This window comes from Marmota marmota, unplaced genomic scaffold (assembly GCF_001458135.2).
Source record: "Marmota marmota marmota unplaced genomic scaffold, marMar, whole genome shotgun sequence".
Taxonomy (NCBI): domain Eukaryota; kingdom Metazoa; phylum Chordata; class Mammalia; order Rodentia; family Sciuridae; genus Marmota; species Marmota marmota.
Window position 1 is genome coordinate 296,031 of NW_025999899.1, and position 20,401 is coordinate 316,431.

A 20,401-nucleotide genomic window follows, 5' to 3' on the forward strand; every position below is an offset into this window, starting at 1 on the left:
GTAAGTGACCTCACCAGACAAGTTAAGCAATGGGGTCAGCACTGGCCCTGGATCTGCCCTGACACAGGAGGAGGGGAGCGAGAGTGCTCCTGCAGATTTGGTTCCTCTGTGGTTGCTGGGGATGATATAACAGAACTAAAACTCTCAGCCCCTTCCCTGGAAAAGAGCAAAATGCTGCCTTGTGTAGTATAAGCCAGACAAGACCAACAGGGAGGGAAGGATCAAAACAGCTGTGGGATTCCAGGGATGGGAGATGAACAAAGAACTTGTTCTGGGCTATGAGGACAAGAACAAGGCTGGAGACAGAGTGAGGAGCCTCAAAGATTTGGAAACTCTCCTCGCAGAAGGCTCTGTGGATCATACCTGTATTCCCAGTGGCTCAGAAGGCTGACAAAGGAGGATTACAAGTTCAAATCCAGAAACTTAGGGAGGCCATAAGCAACTAATTGAGACCCTGTGTCTAAATAGAATTTTAAAAATAAAAGGCTATAGATGTGGCTCAGTGTTTAAGTGCTCTTGGGTTCAATACCCAGTACCAAGGCAATTCAAAAAAATAAGAAAATCCTCCCCACCCCCACCCCCACATCCAACTGAACCTAGGAACATTTTCCAACTAACCTACAGCTCTAGCCCTTTATTTTTTGTTTTGAGATAATGTCTCCCTGTGTTGCCAAGGCTGCCCTTGAACTTGCATCCTCAGGTCCCAATCTCCTGGATCTCTGGGCTCACAAGTGTGCCCCATCCCACCCTGGCAGCACCAAGGTTAATCTGGTGGGGGCATATATAATGAAGTGTGGGGTGGCATGGGACAAGAGCTAATGGGACTTAGTAAGGAAGCCAAGAACATCTTCCTCATGGAACATGATTAGGAATTGAATGAGAGAAGGAGAAAGGACTGATAGATTCAGGAGCCATTGAAGCAAAAGTCAAGAAGACTTGGCTTTGGCAGGTGCATAAGAATTAAAGTTTTTCAGCCTAGGTGACCTGGTGGATGCTATTTTTCAATTAAAAGGATGAGGAAATCAAAGGGAGATGAATTTGGAAAATATTATGACGTCACTTCAGATACAGGCTGAATCTGAGCTAAAACCAAGACATTTGAGTGGACATATCCTTCGGGCAGTTAAATTTGGTTCTCTAGGCATGTACAGATAACTATCATCAGGGGAATAGCCGATTCCCTGGCAGGAGTGAACTTCTTGTGGGAAAAGTCACAGGAAGAAAAAACGATTAGGGGCTGGATCTTAGGAAATCCCATACTCCACATCACAGCATTTGTGAGCATACTCAACCATATCCTAGCTCACCAGACCTTCCAACACCACTACCTCTTCCCACTGCTGAAGGCATTTATAGCTAAGGAGCATTTACTCTAAAGCAGTCTTGACACCTGGCCCCCCAGTTACCATTAAATCCTAAGAACAACTATATGAGGTAGGTTTTACAAACCAATTTTACCTAGGACAAACTGAGACCCAGAGAAACCAATTAGTTCATTGAGTGTGAAGTAGTGTGGCCCTAGCCTCAACTCAGGTTGAGGAATTGATTGGGAATCAGGAGGGCACCTACTATGTGCCAAGGTTTATGGGGAATGTTTAATATTGAACCCAACCCTCAAGGAAGCTAAAATATGAACACGTAAGGTAGGCACATAAATATGATAAAGTAAGGTGGAGCTCAGCCATGCTCCAGAACAGGTAGAAGTAAGGTCTTCCTATAGTTCAAAGGGCTGAGGACATCATAGGCAGCTTCCAGGAGAGGTAAAGACTTTAAGAATTTGTGTTTGGTGCTGGGTTCACACTATTACATTGACTCACTATTACACTGACTCTTATCCCACAGATACTATGTCCTGGAATCACAGCAGCTCTGGCAGAGGCTAGACATCCTGACTGGGTGAGATACAAATTAAGAAGCGATTTGGGAGGACATGGTGTGCACACCTGTAATCCCAGTGACCCTGGAGGTTGAGGCAGGAGCTTCTCAAGCTCGAGGCCAGCCACAGCAATTTTGCAGAATCCTCTCTCATTAATAAAAAATAAAAAGGGCTATAGATCAGGCTGGGGTTGTAGCTCATCAGTAGCACACTTGTCTGGCATGTGTGAGACAGTGGGTTCTCATAAATTAATTAATTAATTAAATATCCATCAACAACTAAAAAAAATATTTTAAAAGGGCGGAGGAGCTGCTGTGATCAATCTCGGTAGTAGAGAACTCCTAGGATAAATCCCCAGTGAGCCTCCACCCCTCAAAAATGAAAAAAAGAGAGACTGAGGATTCTGTCTCTAAACTAGTCTCTCCCAGAGCCTCTACAGAATTCCTAACTGCCATGAATCCCCACTGGCCCTTAGTTTTGCCTAACTCCAAGTCCCGGGATATAGGAAAATTTATTTTCAAGCACTCTGTTACAAGACTGCATCCTCAGCCCCAGGAATGTATTTCAACCTGGCTCCAGAGTCACTTGGCCATGTGGAGAACACAGCTAGGTGTGGTCGGGCCACCATGGGGAGGGGGCAGCCCTATTCAGCCCACTTTCCACACCCGGTCCAGATTACATGTTTCTGCTGGTGCTCAGTCTTCGGAATGCTTGGTGCCATCTACTGCCTCTCTGTGTCCGGAGTCGGCCTCAGAATTGGACCCAAATGCTCAATGTATGGCATGTGGGACTACCATTTCCAAGAAACCTTGTAAGGATTAGCAAATTAGTGGCCCCCATTCTCTATATGCCCTGGTTTCCATGTCCTTCCCACAAGGGCCGGGACCCTGGGTGCCACTGAGCTTCAGGAGAATTCCCTCCATGTAGGTCCAACTAACCCTTTGAAAAATTCATCCTGTGAGTGGAGGGGACTGAGGGTGGGGGTAGGGCACCGCCTGACCTCCTTCACTCACCGCACCCTACCTGTCCACAGAGGCGCTTACTTGAAGAACTATGCTTCCTGGAATTTCTGCGAGGAACCACCCAACGTGGTGTCCTGGAATGTGACACTGTTCTCCTTGCTGGTACTTGCCTCATGCCTGGATATTGTGCTGTGTGGCATACACCTGGTGAACACTTTTGTTCTATACTTTGTGAACATGTATAGACTATAGCCCTCCTTGACCTGAGGCTTATTTTGAAAAGGGACATGTTTTTCTTTTTTTCTTCTTCCTCCCCCTCCCAACTTGGGGACAAGGAAAAAGATTGCCTTGAGTTATCTGTGCTCCACAGGAGGGAGATGTCTGCCAGAGTTTCCAGGAAGACACTATCTCCCACATTAACAAGTGAATCCTAACACACTATCCAGATGCCCTGAGACCCCCTCTCAGGCACACCTGGAAAGTAGATTTTGAAGAGATTCTTTATAAGCCCTCTGATTTCCCTGATGGGCAGAATCACAGCCTCTGGGACAGGATTCCCCTGTGTTTCACCTTCCTAGCAAACAATAAAATGACTTTTCCTTTTCCTCAAAACAGTGTCCTCATTATTAAATTGGCATGAATTGGCATAGGGGACAAAGACCAATCTTTGGGTTACATTATTAGTTTCATTTGTGCCAACTGGAGGAAAAAGGAGGTGGGACAGCATAAGGTGGACTTGTTGAGGGACCTGCTTGCTTCTGGCCAAGTCCTCACTCCCTTTCTCATTTCCGCAGGGCTCAGCTCACTGAGCCTCCCTCCACTGATGGCCAGGTCATTCCTGCTTGCTCCAGGACCCCAGCCTGGCTGGCCCACTCCCTGCCTCCCTGGAATAAACTGCTTGGAGTCCACCCCAACCCTCCCTGTTCAGAGTATGCCCTAAACAGCAGAAGTGTGTGAGGGCCTTCTAAGCTTGGTGTTCTGTGACCCTGTTAGGAGCCCTCACTCCCCACTTATTTTTGTCACAGGTACTGAGCTACTAACTTGCACAGGAAATACAGTGGTTAACAAGGTACATGTGCTCTCCAGGGGTGGAATAGGCAATTTTAAAAGAAGTAAAGGATTATTTCAATTGATGCTTACCACATTTTATTTGGTAATTTCATTATTGACTCATGCTCCATACTGGAGATTATTGAACCCAGGGCCTCACACATGCTCTGCCAGTGCTCTACCACACCATTGAGCTACACACACCCACATCCCTTTTTGTTGAATTTTAGGACAAGGTCTGCTAAATTGCCCAGGCTGGACTCCAATTGGGATCCTACTCTCTCAGCCCTGCAAGTAGGTGGGACCCAGTATGCACCACCACACCTAGTTTACTAGCACCTTTTCATCTCAGCCATTCTTTCTGGCTCTTACTTGCAGAATCCTAGTGATGTCACTGAAAACCTTCCTGAAAAATTCTTCCAAATCCCACAGTAAATATTTCTTCAGAGATCTGTCTCAGTATTTGGGGTGACATGCTCTCCCCTTGTTTGGAAGAAAAATTTCAGAACTCCTATAATGTCTTGAAACATTATTCACATTATTTCATCCATAGAGTTGCATAAAAATAATTTAATAAGTATTTGTGGACCATACACACACACATTTTTTTCTCTCTTGTCCTCAAAAGAAGTAACTTCTTGGGCTGGGGACATGGCTCAGTGGGAAGGGGCTTACAAAGTATGCAAAAGAGCCTGTATTTAAGGACTGTTGTCCTCAAAGAAGTACCATGTTGCCAGGTGCAGTGGTGTAAGCCCATAATTCCAGCAATTTGGGAGGGAGGCTGAGGCAGGAAGATGGTAAGTTTGAGACCAACTTCAACAACTTAGCAAGACCCTAAGCAACATAGCAAGATCCTATCTCAAAATTGAAAAATGGTCTGAGGATATGGCTCAGTGGTTAAACACCCCTAGATTCAATCTGAAAAAGAAGACAACGGAGGAAGAGGAGAAGAAGAAGAAAAAAAAAAAAAAACATCTCTCAGACTCACTAGAGATCAACGTGAAGACAAATATGTGGCCTGCTCATGGCCTGCTCTTAGTCCCTTATTCTTGCTCTTAGTCCCTCTTCAGGTCTACATTGGAAAGGCCCACTATTCAGGACAGGACAGTGGCTCTAGTAGCTCAACATTATTTCTAGTGATCCTGCTCTACCTCTCATCATTTTCACCTCCCACTCATTCACCGCAGGACCCACATTCTCCATCTCGGCCTCCCAGTCCTCATGCTCCTTCCTCCTGCACTCTTCCTGAATGGCACCTCTCTATGCAATACTCTTGTGGCACCTTCTGATCATTTGTGGTTTCTATTGCCTCATGGCTTTTTTCTACTGCCTTCTTCATACATTTATCAGTTTGGAAACTTCCACATCTCTAATGTCTCTCTCAGGTTGTCTCACAGAGATATTTCTCATGAATGCAGATCCAGGTAGTTGCTGAGTGATCATGCAGACATAGTACCTCTGTTCAGCAGGGCTCTCACCTTCAGCAATATCCTAAGTCTCTAGCTACATGCTTGCCTGCCTTGGATCAGCTACATTTATCACTCAGTCAGTGATAATAGGGTTTGTGTTGGGCAGCTATTTCTGTGTAAGGAAAACTCCCACACAACCTTAGTAGCATACAAACATAAGCATTTATTTCACTTATCTGTGCATGGATTGGTTGGAGATGGACTGATATGGGTTGGGATCCAACCTGGACCTTTTCCTTGCATCTTGCACCATTTTTTTTTATCAGTGGGTAACTCAGGCCTGTTCTTCTCATGGCCATGATAGTGGCAAGAGACAACACACAACATCTCCTAAGGCCTAGACTCAGAACCAGTATCTTGTTAATTATGCCCACTTTATTTTCTGCCAATATGGTGGGAAGTGTATTCTACCTCTTACTGAGTGGGGAGGTGGTAAAGGGACAACTAAATTGCTTAACAAAGTACATGTTTACAGGGAGGATGGAGCACTTGCAATGAGCAATTCCATTTTTACTACAGATCATATGGTCATACGGCTCCTGGCATGATGAAACCCCTCAAAGGAGGCTGTGGAATGAGAGTCTGAGGTTTCTCAGGGGGTCACAAGTTAAAAGACACTGTTTGCAATATTTCAAAGTAACCACTAGGGCTGGGGATATACCTCACTGGTAAAGCACTTATCTCACCCTGGTTCAATCCCCAGCACAACACACACACACACACTCATACACACACACACACACGATACTAATAAACAAAAATAACTGCTATTTAGATTTAAAATAGGCCTTCTAGGGGTTGGGGTTGTGGCTCAGTTGCAAAGTGCTTGCCTTGCACATGGGAGGCACTGGGTTCAATCCTCAGCACCATGTAAAAATAATTAAACAAAATAAAGATACTGTGTCCCTCTATAACTAAAAAAATTTTTTTAAACTTCCTTAAAAAATTAAAATAAAATAGGCCTTCTAATAGGGAAATGCAAAATTTTTGAAGAAAAAGGATAGTAGATATCAGAAGCAGCATTTTAAAACATTTTAAAAGCATTAAACAAGTCAATAGAAGCAAAACCCAACATCAGTTACCACACTGATTGCCTGTGAGTCAGAGGTAACCTATCGGGCAGTTCAAAGTATTTTCTTTGTTCATGTGTCCTCTCATTCTAGAGGTCAATTCGTCATAGCTTTTTCTCCATCCAGCTTCTCTATCTTATAAACAGCAAGAATTCCGCTCAAATTCTGGCATTCAATTTTAGTGGTAAGATTTCTCCACCATCCATGTCTCTCTAATGTTTCAAGTGGGCCTTTGGGAGAAGCTATATCAGTAGTCCCCAACTGGCTCCCACTTTCTGTGTGGTACCACTTTTTATTGCAAGCACTGTGGGGTCCTGCAGTACTTAGTGCTATCTCATCTCTTCCATGGACACTACCTCATCACACATGGATGTGGGCTAATTCTGCAGGGGCTGCACACTCCTCTTTCTGCCTGACAATAAGCTGGGTCTCAGCCCTCATCTGTGAATCCTGGTATCTCTACCACAGGTCCTGAAGCCAGGTTTTAATAAATTAATCTCCGTATGAAAAAACTACTTTTTATATTGTAGTTGACAGAAACACAATTCAAACCAATTCACATTATCCAAAGGTTCCACATTGGGCTGGAGTTGTAGCTCAGTGAAAGAGGGCTTGCCTAGCCTGTGTGAGGCACTGGGTTTGATTCTCAGCACCATATACAAATAAATAAAAATAAATGTCCATCAACAACTAAAAAATGTTTCTAAAAAAAGGTTCCAAGTTTCATATGTGAATACACCACCAATGTAACTCCACATCATGTACAACCACAAAAATGCAAAGTTATACTCTATGTACAATATGTCAAAATATACTCTACCATCACATAAAACTAAAAAGAAGAAATTAAAAAGCAAAGAAAAAATGTTTCCAAGGAGTGCAGAGTGTGGTGGGGCATGCCAGTAATCCCAGCATCTCAGGAGGTTGAGACAAGAGGATTGTGAGTTCAAAGTCAGCCTCAGCAATTGAGGGAGGCCCTAAGCAACTCAGCGAGACCCTATGTCTAAATAAAATATAAAAAAGGACTGAAGATGTGTCTCAGTGGTTAAGAGACCTTGGGTTCAATCCCTAATTTAAAAAAATGTTCCAAGGAGTGATCAGGTTCCAGGCATGGCTGAATCTGCCAATTCAAATGATGTTGTCACACCTCACTCTCTCTCTCAATGGTTGTTTCCTCTGGATTAACTTCCTGCTCTAACAGGAAGGAACTTCCTCAAGGTGAAACAGGCCACAAGCAACATCATCACCTAAAAAAAACCCAGAATTTCCTTGACCTTCAGATGGTGAACAAAAACAAGAACACAAATATAAATTTTAAAAATGGATTCTTCATGGAACTGGCTTGGATTGTACAGGTATGGCTGAGTGAAATGTTGAGGCCCGAGGATGGTATGTTCTAACAAATCAGGCCTCAGTCTCAATTCTACCCTGAGAAACATGTAGTAGTCTCAAAAGGAGAGAGGATCAATAAACAAATATTAATGAGATGAAATGAAGCCAGGCTCAGTGGCACATGCCTGTAATACCAGTGCATGGGAGGCTGAGGCAGGAGGATCATGATTTAAAAACCAGCCTCAGTAACTTAGCAAGGTCTTAAGCAACTCAGTGAGAACCTGTCTCTAAACAAAAGTCAAAATAAAAGGCTGGGTTGTGCCTCATTTGTTAAGTGCCACTGTGTTCAATGCTCGGTACAAAAAAAAAATTTTTTTTTAAAGAATTTGAAATAAAAACACAGCTGAAGCCCGCTATCATCTTTTTTCATTTCTTTCTGGGAGGAACTCTCTATGTGTAACAAATGGAAATGATAAGCCCACTGTACACCTCCTTGTGCTGCCTAGTTTAACAAACATTCCCCCTGTCCTAAGGAACCCTTACAATCAGTCAAGAGGCAAGTGATATCACTCTATCCTTTATAGGGATGAGGCAATTGTGACCTAGAGACATACAATGGCTTGGGTGAGTCTTCAACAGGTAAGGAATTGAAGAGGGATGATGGAGAGGTGTGTGCAGAAAAAAAGACGAAGAAGACATTGGCACCAGTGTGTGACTAGCTCCCCCACCACATCATCGCACATCCACCCCCTCTCCTCACCAGCTGCAGCTGGTGATAGGGCCTCCCTTATCATTCTGATCCTGCCAGTGTCTACCACAGCTTTTCTCTGACCTGTACTCACATTACAGCCTGTGTTCCTCTGTGGCCAGGAATACTTTCATTTTATTTCAGGCTCACTTTCATTCACTGTTTCACCATGCACCCAAGGAAGTGTGCCCGCTGGGTGGGCCTCTCCCTAATATCTCTCTCCCTAATGTGCATCGTGGCCAATGCCCTCCTATTGGTGCCTGATGGGAAGACCTGGAGCTCAGACCAACTCAGCTTGCAAGTCCTGCTCATGCCTGGCTTCATCGGCGGGGGATTGATGGTGAGGAGTGTATAGAGCACAGGCCAGTCATCAGGGTATGGGCACCACTGAAAAGGATTGTGAATGGGAAGGGAGGGGAGATTAAAAGGACAGTGCTCCAGAGGGGTGGCAAGCGCTTGGTGGGGAGTAGGAATGTACAAGGTGCATTATAAACTCCCCTATAAACTCAGCACTCTGGAGACAGCCCTGGAGGAGCCCCCAAGGACCTGAGATGAATGTGTAAGGGAAGGAGAAGGCAAGGAGGGGAGGCTCAAATCTCTAAAGAGCTCCCTTTATGGGTCAAAGCTTGTCCCACCTGACCCTCCCTGCACAGGCAACTGAGCAGATGTTGGGGACCCCTCACTACAAGGGTCCAAGCAGAAGGAACAGCTGGCTGTGTGGGAGGTTATCAGGGAAGAGTAATAATAGGCATGGGGAGGTACAGCAGAAAGGTCTGGAGCCAGGCAGTGATGTCACCCATCAGTCACTCTACCTCTCAGCTCAGTGCTGCCCCTCCCTCCTCCTCTTCCACTCACTCTCAGCCCACATTCTGGATGCCCACTCTGTGCTGGTTGCTAAGGACAAACTCAGAAGCAGGTCAATCAGGCAGAGAAGTTGCCCCCAAGGCTTCCTGGAGATGAGGATCTGCTGGAAGAAGTGAAAGAAGAGGAGACAGATTTCCTGTATCTCCTCCTCCTCTCTTTCCCCGTTTAGGGGAAGTTTAGATGGTCAACCTAGTGTAATATTTGTGGGGGGGCAAAATTGAGAGATCTACCCAGCAGAGTTTCCCTCTTTTCAGGACAGCTGACAGATAACATTCTCTAGAAGAGGTCTCACCTTGTCCCTATTCTGGGTCACATCTCTATTACCTAAATGAGGATACCGCTCCTTTAACTAGCAACTCCCTCTTACTTTCTGAGGTCTCTTCTACTCCCCATCTCTTGTATCATGGCTGTTGGACTCTACTCCATCTCTCTGACTTCTATTATCTCTGAGATGTCACACTCCTCTAGGCCTACATACTTGCCCATTGTCATATCATGTTCCTTCTTCAACCTAAACTACCTCACACTCCTCCACCCAATCTAACTAATCATCTGTAGAGGCCACCTTCAACACTATGCTCCCAACATTCTAACTCACAGCCCTCTTCCTTCTCCTCTACTACTCGAGTCACTCTCAGGAAGTACCATATTATGCCACGGAGACACAGACAAGGTTCCTGCTCTCCTGGAAAACTGGTACCTTTTAGGGGGCAATGGTATGAGGAATCAAAACTAGAAACCCCATGAGAGCAAGTACAGCTTGTTTTGTTGGTTGCTGTGTGCCTGAAGCCTAGACCAGTGCCTTCACCTAACAGGAACTTGGTTAATAGTCACTGAATGAATGAAGTAATCCATAAGATGATTTCAGACAGGAGTAGGTACCATCAAAAATAAAATAATTAGGACTGAAGGTATAGGTCAGATACTTACCTAACATGTGTGACACCCGGGTTTGATCCCTAGCACTACTGCAAAGTTGTGGGGGGGAGAGAGAGAGAGAGAGCTATGCATATTAGCACATGCCTGAGAGACAGAAAGAGCACTATGCATAGTAACACATGTCTGCAATCCCAGTTAATTCAAAAGGAAGATAATGCAAGGTGCAGGGGCACATGCCTATAATCCCAGCAACTCAGGAGTCTGAGGCAGGAGAATCACAAGTTTGAGACCAGCCTGGGCAATAAAAAATTGAAAGGACTGGAATATGCCTCAATGGAGAGAGCCTTAAGGTACAATTGTCACTACCAGAAGAAAAACGGGGGGGGGGAGAAAATTATAAATTTTATTGAGGCCAACCTAGTAAAATTAGAATACATACAAATGTGTGTGTGTGTGTATATATATGTGTGTGTGCGTGTGTGTGTGTGTGCGTGTGTGTGTGTGAGTACACTGCAGTACAGCTCAGGGGCAGAGTGCATGGGTTGTTCAATCCCTAGTACCACAATGAATAAATAAGTAAATAAATAAACAAATAGATTCATCATATAGAGCTCCTAGCACATGAAGTTTGGGGATTTTAGGGATTGGGTTGTATATATGCGTGTGCATGCATGCTCACTGTGTATGAACTCAGGGCCCTGTGGAAGCTCAACACATGCCCTATTATTGAGCTGTATCCCTAGCCCCAGCTCATTGAATTTTTACAAAGTGGACATACCCACATATCCACTACCCAGATCAAAAAACAGTTAAAGTACATACCTGTCATTGGAATGACTCAGGAGGTTAAGGCAGGAGGATCTTGAGGCTAAGGCTAGGAGTTTCAGGTCAACATGATTAAAATAGCAAAACACCATCTCATAAAACAAACTAACAAAAAACACAGATCATTATTACCAGAATCCCACACATGCCTCTCACCAGGTACTACTCCTCAACAACAAGGCTAATTCTGTCTTCCAACCTCCAGAAACTGGTTTGGTCTCTTCAATACTCTATTTAAAATGAAACCATACACTATGTGTTCTTTCATGTCTGGCTTCTTAGCATAATATTATATTTATAAGGCCCATCCATATATTTTATGTAGCTGTAGTTTTTTATTGCTTATGCATTCTTTTTTGTAACTGTAATTTAAACATTCTACTATTGATGGACATTTGGATAGTTTGCAGTTCGGGTTTATTGCAAATAATATTGCTATTATATTTCTGTAGCTGTCTTAGGTGAATATATGTATTTAGCTCCATCCTGTCTACAGTTATACAGGACTACAACACTGACTCTTTTTTTTTTTTTTAGAGATTGATGGACATTTATTCTATTCATTTATTTATATGTGGTGCTGAGAATCAAACCCATGCCTCACACATGTGAAGCTAGCACTATACCACAGAGCAACAACCCCAGCCCAACACTGCTGATTCTTATGGTTGGCAAATATTCAGTGCTAATACTGACAAATAGTTTTCTATAGTTTCTGTATCAATTTGATTCTGATCAGCACAGTGTGAGCGTTCTAGTCACTACCCACTGGACAAGTAGATCCCCCTGGCTATTGTGTGGAGAATGGATAGTACGAGGTCAGCCATAGATGCAGGAAGAGGAGACTAATGTCACGGAGGAAAGAGAGTATCTTGAAAGAAGCCAGTGACCATGGTGATAGACAGAAGTCAGCAGATTCGAGCTATAAACAGTATTGTCTCTTGAATTTATGATAACCCTTCTCTTTTTGTAAATATAATTAGAGGGCTAGGAACAAGACAAGGAAGCTTAGACCACAAACAGAATCAAAAACCTTGACCAAATGTAAAATTCTCAAGGAGGTGGGTCATTTAAAATTGACAAAATGTGTTGGGGGTATAACTCAGTGATACAGCAATTGCATAGTATGGCAAGGCCCTAGATTAGATTGCTAGCAACTCAAAACACACACACACACACACACACACATACGTAAAGCCAAAGGCAATTCTAGATATCTGTGGATCCTGGAGCCTCCCAGTAAGTGACCTCACCAGTGAGGGTAAGCAATGGGTGGAGAATGGCCCTGAATTACCCTGAAACAGGAAGAGGGGCATGAGAGTGCTGGTGGAAATTTGGTTCCACTCATGAGGTGTTTCTCTGCGGTGGCCCTCCTGAGTCACTGGGTTTAAGGTGTGCACCATCACACCTAGGCAAGACCAAGTTTAATCTGGTGGTGGCATGTGAGTGAACTATGGCATGGCATAGGGCGAGAGCCATGATACTTTAAAGGGAGGCTGAGAACTAAAACTCTCAGCCCCTTCCCTGGAAAAGAACAAAATGCTTCCTTATATGGTGTATGCCAGACAAGACCAACAGGGAAGGAAGGATCAAAACAGCTGTGGAATTCCAGGGATGGGAGATGAACCTGGCCTGTGCTATGATCACAATGACAAGGCTGGAGGCAGAGTGAGGAGCCTCAAAATTCTTCCTAGGATTTAGAAGCCCCCTCCCACCAGACTTGGTGGCAAAATTTGTAATCCCAACAGTCCTGGAGGCTGAGGCAGGAGGATTATGACTTCAAAGCCAGCCTCAGCGATGTAGTGAGGCCCTAAGCAACTCAGGGAAACCCTGTTTCTAAATGAAAAATTAAAAAAAAAAAAATGGGCTTGGAATGTAGCTCAATGTTTAAGTGTTCTTAGGTTCAATTTCCAGTACCAAAGCCAAAATTACCCTCCCGGCAATTGAAACCAGGAGAGATTTGACACTAAACTACAACCCCAGCCCTTTATTTTTAAATTTTGACATAGGGTCTCCCTATGTTGCCAAGGCTGGCCTTGAACTTGTACCTTCTACCTTAGCCTCCTGAGTCTCTGGGTTTAAGGTGTACACCATCACACCTAGGCAAGACTGTCGCGACTTCTTGCCCGCAAGGAAGACGCAACACTCAGGAATCTTCTTTCAGTAGTTTATTTCAGGCCCTTGATAGTTCTTCTTCTCCCTCTCGGATGCCCCTCCCAGCCTTAATAAAGCATCTCAAGCCCCAATGCAAAGCAGCCACGTGGAGCTTTCTCATAGGGTGATGAAAAGTCATGCGCCAACTCTCCCAAATAAGGAGTTGTTTGTCACAGACCACAGCGGAGCCAGCGCCATCTTGTAATGGCGACCATAATTTGCATAAACGGCAGAAGCGGCTCACCACACAAGACCAAGTTTAATCTGGTGGTGGCATGTGTGATGAACTGTGGTGTGGCATAGGGCAAGAGCTATGAGACTTTGAAGGAAGGCTAAGAACATCTTCCTCCTGGAACTTAATTAGGAATTGAATGGGGGAAGAGGAGAAAGGACTGATTGATTAAGGAACTATTGAAGAAAAAGTCAAGAAGATTTGAAGTCTGACTGGATGCAAAAGGATTAGAGTGGTTAAGCCTAAGTGACCTGATGGGGTGATATTTTTCAAATACAAGAATGAGGAAATCAAAGGGAGATTGAGGTCACCTCTGAAACTGAATCTGAGCGAAAATCAAGACATTTGAGTGAACACATCCTTCAGGCAGTTGGGTTTGGATCTCCAGGCATGTTGACATGACTATTGGCCAGAGGGAATTACCTGGGAGAGGATGGACTTTGTGAGAAAAGTCACAGGAAGTAAAACGATCAGGGGCTGGATCTTAGGAAATCCCACAACCCACATCACAGCATTTGTGAACACACTCTACCATATCCTAGCTCACCAGACCTTCAACACCACTACCTCTTCCCACTGCTGAAGACATTTATAGCTAAGGAGAACTTACTGTAAATCAGCCTTGACATCAGGCCCACCAGTTGTCTCTTTCATTCCTAATCACAACACTGAGAGCTAGGTTTTACAAACCCATTTTACATTGGACACAACTGAGACACAGAGAAAGCAACCAGTTCATTGAGTGTGAATTAGTGTGGCCCTGGCCTTCCACCTAGAGCCTCCAGATTCCCATTCAGATAGGCACCTACTAGGTGCTAAGATTCACAGGGAATGTTTAATACTAAACCCAAACTCTAAGAAATCTACAATATGGACAGAGTTTAGATAGGCAGGCAAATAAAGTATTGTAGAGCCCAACCATGCTCCAGGACAGGTAGAGATAAGGTTTTCCTCAAAATCCTGAGGACAAAATAGGCAGATTCTGGAAGAGATGGAGACTTGAGGATCTGGGTTGGGGTGGAGGGTTCACACTATCACACTGACTCTTGTCCCACAGGTGCTGTGTCTGGGAATTTCAGTGGTTCGGGAAGCTAATGACTATGACTGCCCGGTGAGATCCCAATTAAAAAGAGATTTGGCCAGGCATGGTGGTGCACACTTGTAATCCAAGCTACTCAGGGGTTGAGGCAGAAGGAACTCAAGTTTGAGGCCAGCCTTAGAAATTTAGTGAGACCCCGTCTCCTAAATAAAAAATATAAAGTGCTGAGGATGTATCTCATTGGTAGAGCACTCACGGGTTCAATCCCAAGTAACACCTGCATCCCCTCCAAAAAGGAGAAAAAGATTGAGGATTCTGTCCCTGAACCAGTCTCTCATGGAGCCACAGCATCCTCTGCAGAATTTCAAGCACTCTGTTACAGGACTACATCCCCAGCCCAAAAATGTATCTTCCACCTGGCTCCAGAGGAGCTGGGCAGTGTGGGGGGTGGAGCTAGCCTTGGCTGGCCCAGGAGTGGGGAGGGGACAGCCCTATCCAGCCCACCTTCCACACCCCTGTCCAGTTGATGTCGTTACGCTTCTGCGTTATCATCGGACTACTTGGGGCCATCTACTGCCTCACAGTTTCAGCAGAAGGACTCAGAATTGGACCCAAATGCTCAATGAATGGCGTGTGGGACTATTACTTCCAACGGTAAGGCTTAACTTGTATTCGTGACCCCCCACTCCCCATCCTCCCAAGCCCTTCCCTCGTGGGCCAGGAAACCTGGGTGCCACAGAGCTTCAGGAGAATTCCCTCCTGTGGGCCTAACTAGCCCTTTGAAAATCCCATTCAAAGTGGGGTGCCTGTAATCCCAGTGGCTTGGGAGGCTGAGGCAGGAGGACCAAGAGTTCCAAGACAACCACAGAAAAAGCAAGGCACTGAGCAACTCAGTCTCTAAATAAAATACAAAATAGGGCTGGGGATGTGGCTCTGTGGTCAAGTGCCCCTAGTTCAATCCCCAGGAAAGAAAAGAAAGAAAGAAAATACCATTAGGTGTGTGCTCAGAAGATGAGGTGGGGGAAGGGTGCTGCATTTCCTCCTCAGATCTCTTTACCCTACTCATTCGCAGAGATGAATACTTGAGCTACCCTGATGACTGGAATTTCTGTGAGGAGCCATCCAATGTGGTATCCTGGAATGTGACACTCTTCTCCTTGCTGGTGGTTGCATCCAGCCTGGAGATCCTCCTGAGTTGCAGCTACTGTTTTTAGCTTTTATGAACCCAGCTAATTCTATCTTAAGATTGGGAGCCATCTCCTCACAAAGTCATAAAAAATTTAATTTCTGTTTTACTATAAATTACTATGCTTTCTAAACTGGTTTGGCATTCCAGCCTGTGCCTGAACTCACAAATGCCTGGCTTTCCCTGATCAGATAACAACCCTCTCTGAAACCTCAGCGGTGCCTCATAAATTCTGATGTTGTGATCTGAATTTACTCCCTAAATTGAACCATCATGCCCTGTAGATCATTAACATAATATCTGCCTTTTTATATGCTTGTCAAAATCCTATTGGACACCCCTCTTTGTAACTTTTTGTGCTATAAAACCTTGTACCTGGAAAGCTGGGGGGCTGCTATCTAGCCCATGTTAGAAGAGACAGCCACTGATCAGTTCTTTATGTGTACACAAATACAAGCTTGTTTTAATTCGAATTAAAATTGGAGTTGGTGGGTCTTTTCTTTGCGTCGGGGTTCAACAGTTTGAATAATTGTAACAGTGCTCCATTTCTCCATTTTATTATACTTCTCCTTGTTCTGAGGTTTATTCTTTAAAGCAAACTTATTTTCTTTTCTCCTTCCTGCCTCCCTAACCTGGAGTGAGGGAACAAGATTACCCTGAGTTCTCAGTGCTCCACAGGAAGAAGGTATCTACCAGAGGATCTAGGAAATGAATAGCTCCAGAGCACACCTGGAAAGTAACCTTTGAAAACCTTCTTTAAAAGCCCTCTGTTTTCCCTATGGGCAGAACCCAGCCTCTGGGACACTAGTCCCCTGTGTTTCTCATTTCATTGCAAAGTAATAAAACTACTTTCACTTTTTTCTCAAAACCATGTCTTCATTATTAAATTGGCATGAATTGGCATTGGTGACAAAGACCCAGCTTTCAGTAACATTACTTTGTCATTTGTGAAGATTACAAGAAAAACTGAAGCCAAAATCAGACAGGCAGTCAGTAGAGATATGTAAATGGAGTCAGGTCAGATCTAGGAGGCCAATTTTGAGTCGGGAAGTTAGAGACTGTCCCCTCATGGGTTGAAATGCTAATTCATTCAGAGCCCTTCCTCCACCCTTATCAAGAACCTGCCTCTGCTCCAACCTGTTGTTAAGGTAACCTATCCCAAGAATTGACCCTCCCTACAGGGATCTCTAAGGTTGTTGATTAAGGTGTGCTGGACTCTGCCATCCTGCCATTCCCCACCTCTTTTCCACCTTTGACCATCCCACAGAAAGAGAATGCTATTTCTCCTTCCCTTACTTGGGAAGGAGAAAGATAAGAGGAAGAGGGCAGGAGAACAAAGAAAGCCTAGGACAAATAAAAAGGGCAGAATACCTTGCTTCTTGGGATACCAAGATACCAGCTATGGCCCCCTTCTCCCCCCCAGGAGAAGTCTCTGTTACCCCTTTTTAAATAAACCCTGCTTTATATGCTTGCCTCAGTATGATTCTCTAATGTTCAAACTTCAACCTGTGAGGAAGCAGGAGTCTTCACCAATAACCAGCAGTATCCAAGGGACAGGACTGTGTGAGGTAGAGATGTGGAGGGACCTGCTATGTCCTGGCTAAGTCCTTGCTCACACTGTCTTTTCTGCTGGGCTCAGCTCACTGAGGCTCCACTTATACCTGCTTATACCTGCTTGCTCCTGGACCCGTGCCTGGCCTGCCCATGGACCCCTGGAATAAACTGTTTTGAGTCCACTCACAACACTCCCCATTCAGATAATGCCCTAAACCAGCAGCAGTGTGTGACAGCCTCCTGAGCTTGGTGTTCTTCTGACCCTGCTTGGAGGCCCCACATCCTACTTACTATTTTTTATTCAGAGTTGATGAGCTATTAAGTTGCTCAGGAAATACATTGGTAAACAAGGCAGATAAGTTTGTGCCCTCAAAGAATTTAACATTCCATTTGTGGAAAAGGAAATTTTAAAAGAAGCAAAGGATGGTCTGGGGCTGTTGCTCAGTGGTAGAGTGCTTGCCTCGCACGTGCAAGACCCTGGGTTCGATTCTCAGCACCACATAAAAATAAATAAGTGAAATAAAGATATTATGTCCAACTACAACTAAAAAATGAATATTTTTTTTTAAAAAAGAAAGACCAAATTATAAAAAATAAAAGAAGCAAAGGATTACTTCAATTCATGGTTAACATGTTTTAATTTATTTTATTATTGATTTATGTTTAGTACTGGAGATTACTGAAACCAGGGCCTCACATACGCTCTGCATTTGCTCTACCACACCATTGAGCTACATGCACCCTCATCCCTTTGTGTTTAATTTTCAGACAAATTCTTGTTAAATTGCCCAGGCTGGGCTCCAACTCGTGGTCCTCTTACCTCAGCCTCCCAAGTATCTGGGATACAAGTGTGCACCACCATGCCTAGTATACTAGCACCTTTTGTTAGGACAAAAGATGCATATGTGACAAATGTAGGAGACTGGAAGCAAATCTCAGATCAGCAGTCTTTTCTTTATTCAGTATTCAGTGGTGGAGACAATTGATAGAACCTTGGCGTGATATATAAATATATATATTTGTGGTTGGACACAATATCTTTATTTATTTTTATATGATGCTGAGGCTCGAACCCAGTGCCTCACACATGCATGGGAGGTGCTCTACCACTGAGCTACAGCCCCATCCCTGGCATGGCTCATTTTTAGGGCAGAAAATGGCAGCAGGCTAAAGCAAGGGTCTGGATTATATACGCTTTACTTAGGGTGGGACAGAAGGGCAATACCTGGGGTCCATAGTATTGGGGCCCTGCTGATCCATTAGGGTGGGACAATAATGTAAATGGTGAATTACCTGGGGCTTATTATGTTGGCACCAGGTAACCCATTATGTATTAATGGGTATCTAGGATGGAGTTTCTTTTGAGTTCATTCACCCTGGATGAGGTCTGGGATGTGTGTGTGTGTGTGTGTGTGTGTGTTGCTGGGGATTGGACCCAGGGCCTTCTGTATTGGAGGTAAGAACTCCACAATCTGAGCTGTATCCCCAGCCCAAGTCCTGGGATTTTAAATGACAAAAGCTTAGGGTAAATGTTCTTGAACTTATTTTTCATATCCTTCATTTCAGACTCTGAAAGGGGTATGATAAATTGGGGCATCAATATCAAGTCTGGCTGCTTCCTCCTGAGAAGGCACAAAGTCAGTAACCTCCCCTGACTTTGAGTTCTGGGAAGTTTCAGAGTTCTGGAAGAGAACATGGAGACCCTGTTGGTTGAGGTTGAAGAATGGTATATATGTGGGAGGAGCTTCAAGATTGTCATGAGTGAAGTCCTCCTTTTCAAAACGTCAGCAATGGGCATGGGAGGACATGTGTCCTGGGAGGTGGATTGGGTTGGGCAAGTCATCTCCCTAAGAAACTGTTTCTTGGAATTATATTATCCTGATGTTTTAATCATTTCCATCCTGCTTCACAGACTATGCAAAACAAGAACAGAGACAAGTTTAACAGTATAGTTATAGCTAGTAACCCAGCTACATGTATAGAAAAGTATTTAAAAGGTTGAAGAGAAGAGATTGCTTCAGCCAAATTGCCCCATATTTTTCATTGTTAAAAGCAGGTGCCTTTACATCAACCACGACCAGAATCTGAGATTGTAATTTCAACACATGCAAAGGAACATTATGAAAAGAATCAAGTCCCATTAGGTGATTAGTTACATTTTGCCATTGAATCTCAATATCATTCTATGGAACTCTAGTAATACAAAATTGGGTAACATTAATGACATTAAAGTCTCTGAAGCCATCATAAATCTTGTACTTGTTCTCCTGGCCAAATAATAGAGTCATTTACTTGTTGAATTTCACTTAAAATTTTCTATTCAATATGAACTTGAGTTTGCCAGGTCTTAGTAAAATTCTTTTGAAATTGCTGAATATAGATGCACAAGCAGGAATCCAACATGGCGGCGGGCACGGAGAGATCAAGTCTCTGACCTCTCCAGCTGGGCGGGCATAGGGAGTCATAAATTGTCTAAATGCTGTTTGCTCAGGATCACTAGGCAATGCTGAGCTGACGTGGATCTGGGGTGAACAGTCTGGGCCCCTCAGAACACACACACGGAGCCCGGATCGGCTGCATTCAAACTCCGGTTCGCCTGCTTCTCGTGACTCAGCACTAACGATCCCGCTGAAATAACTGGTCGGCCCGTCTGAACTTACAGAGGTAAAAGCCAACCGAGCCTGCATAGGCAGTGGCCACAGGTTTGAAACAGGGCTTGGGAGAGACAGTCAGGACCCACCCGCTGCATTGGTCACCCGGCAAAGGGAACGAACGGTCACCATTTGCACGGGATACCACCATGGCAGAGAACTGATGTCACGGCCGGAAGAGATAACTTCATTGAAACCAGTGCAACAGGTGTGTAATCCCCTAGCCATCTCTCTCCACACAGTGGGGAAACCTTAAGAGCCCCTCCCAGCTCTCCCGTAAGGGCCCCTCCTAGCTCTCCTGTGAGCTCCATAGCCAGACCAAGGGAATCAGGAGTGGCGCAGGACTCGCGGCGCGGAACTCCCAGCTACCGCTCCCACCAGTGCTGAAAACTGAGGTCTCTTGCACCAGCTACCAGGGGCGTGGCTACCGGAGGGCAAGCAAATTCGCTGGGGGTTCTCAGCCCCAAGCTCTACAAACTTAGGGTCTGAGGGAGGCAAACAGGGAGAGTG

General features: G+C 44.5%; 1 protein-coding gene across 1 annotated transcript; it reads left to right on the forward strand.

Annotated features, from left to right (window-relative positions):
• The first annotated feature begins 14,735 nt into the window (after positions 1 to 14,735).
• Positions 14,736 to 16,155, forward strand: LOC125615137 (transmembrane 4 L6 family member 5-like). The gene is made up of 2 exons (XM_048798319.1): positions 14,736 to 15,154; positions 15,573 to 16,155. Exons 1-2 carry the CDS (start codon positions 15,027 to 15,029, stop codon positions 15,712 to 15,714), a joined length of 270 nt encoding a protein of 89 aa, XP_048654276.1. The 5' UTR covers positions 14,736 to 15,026; the 3' UTR covers positions 15,715 to 16,155.
• Positions 16,156 to 20,401: the final 4,246 nt, after the last annotated feature.

What these genes read in the sequence shown, in the direction of transcription:
- LOC125615137 (XM_048798319.1), top strand. Translation starts at nt 15,027, where the DNA reads ATGTCGTTACGCTTCTGCGTTATCATCGGACTACTTGGGGCCATCTAC. An exon ending in TGGGACTATTACTTCCAACG is followed by an intron (nt 15,155 to 15,572) that starts GTAAGGCTTAAC and finishes ACTCATTCGCAG; the next exon opens with AGATGAATACTTGAGCTACC.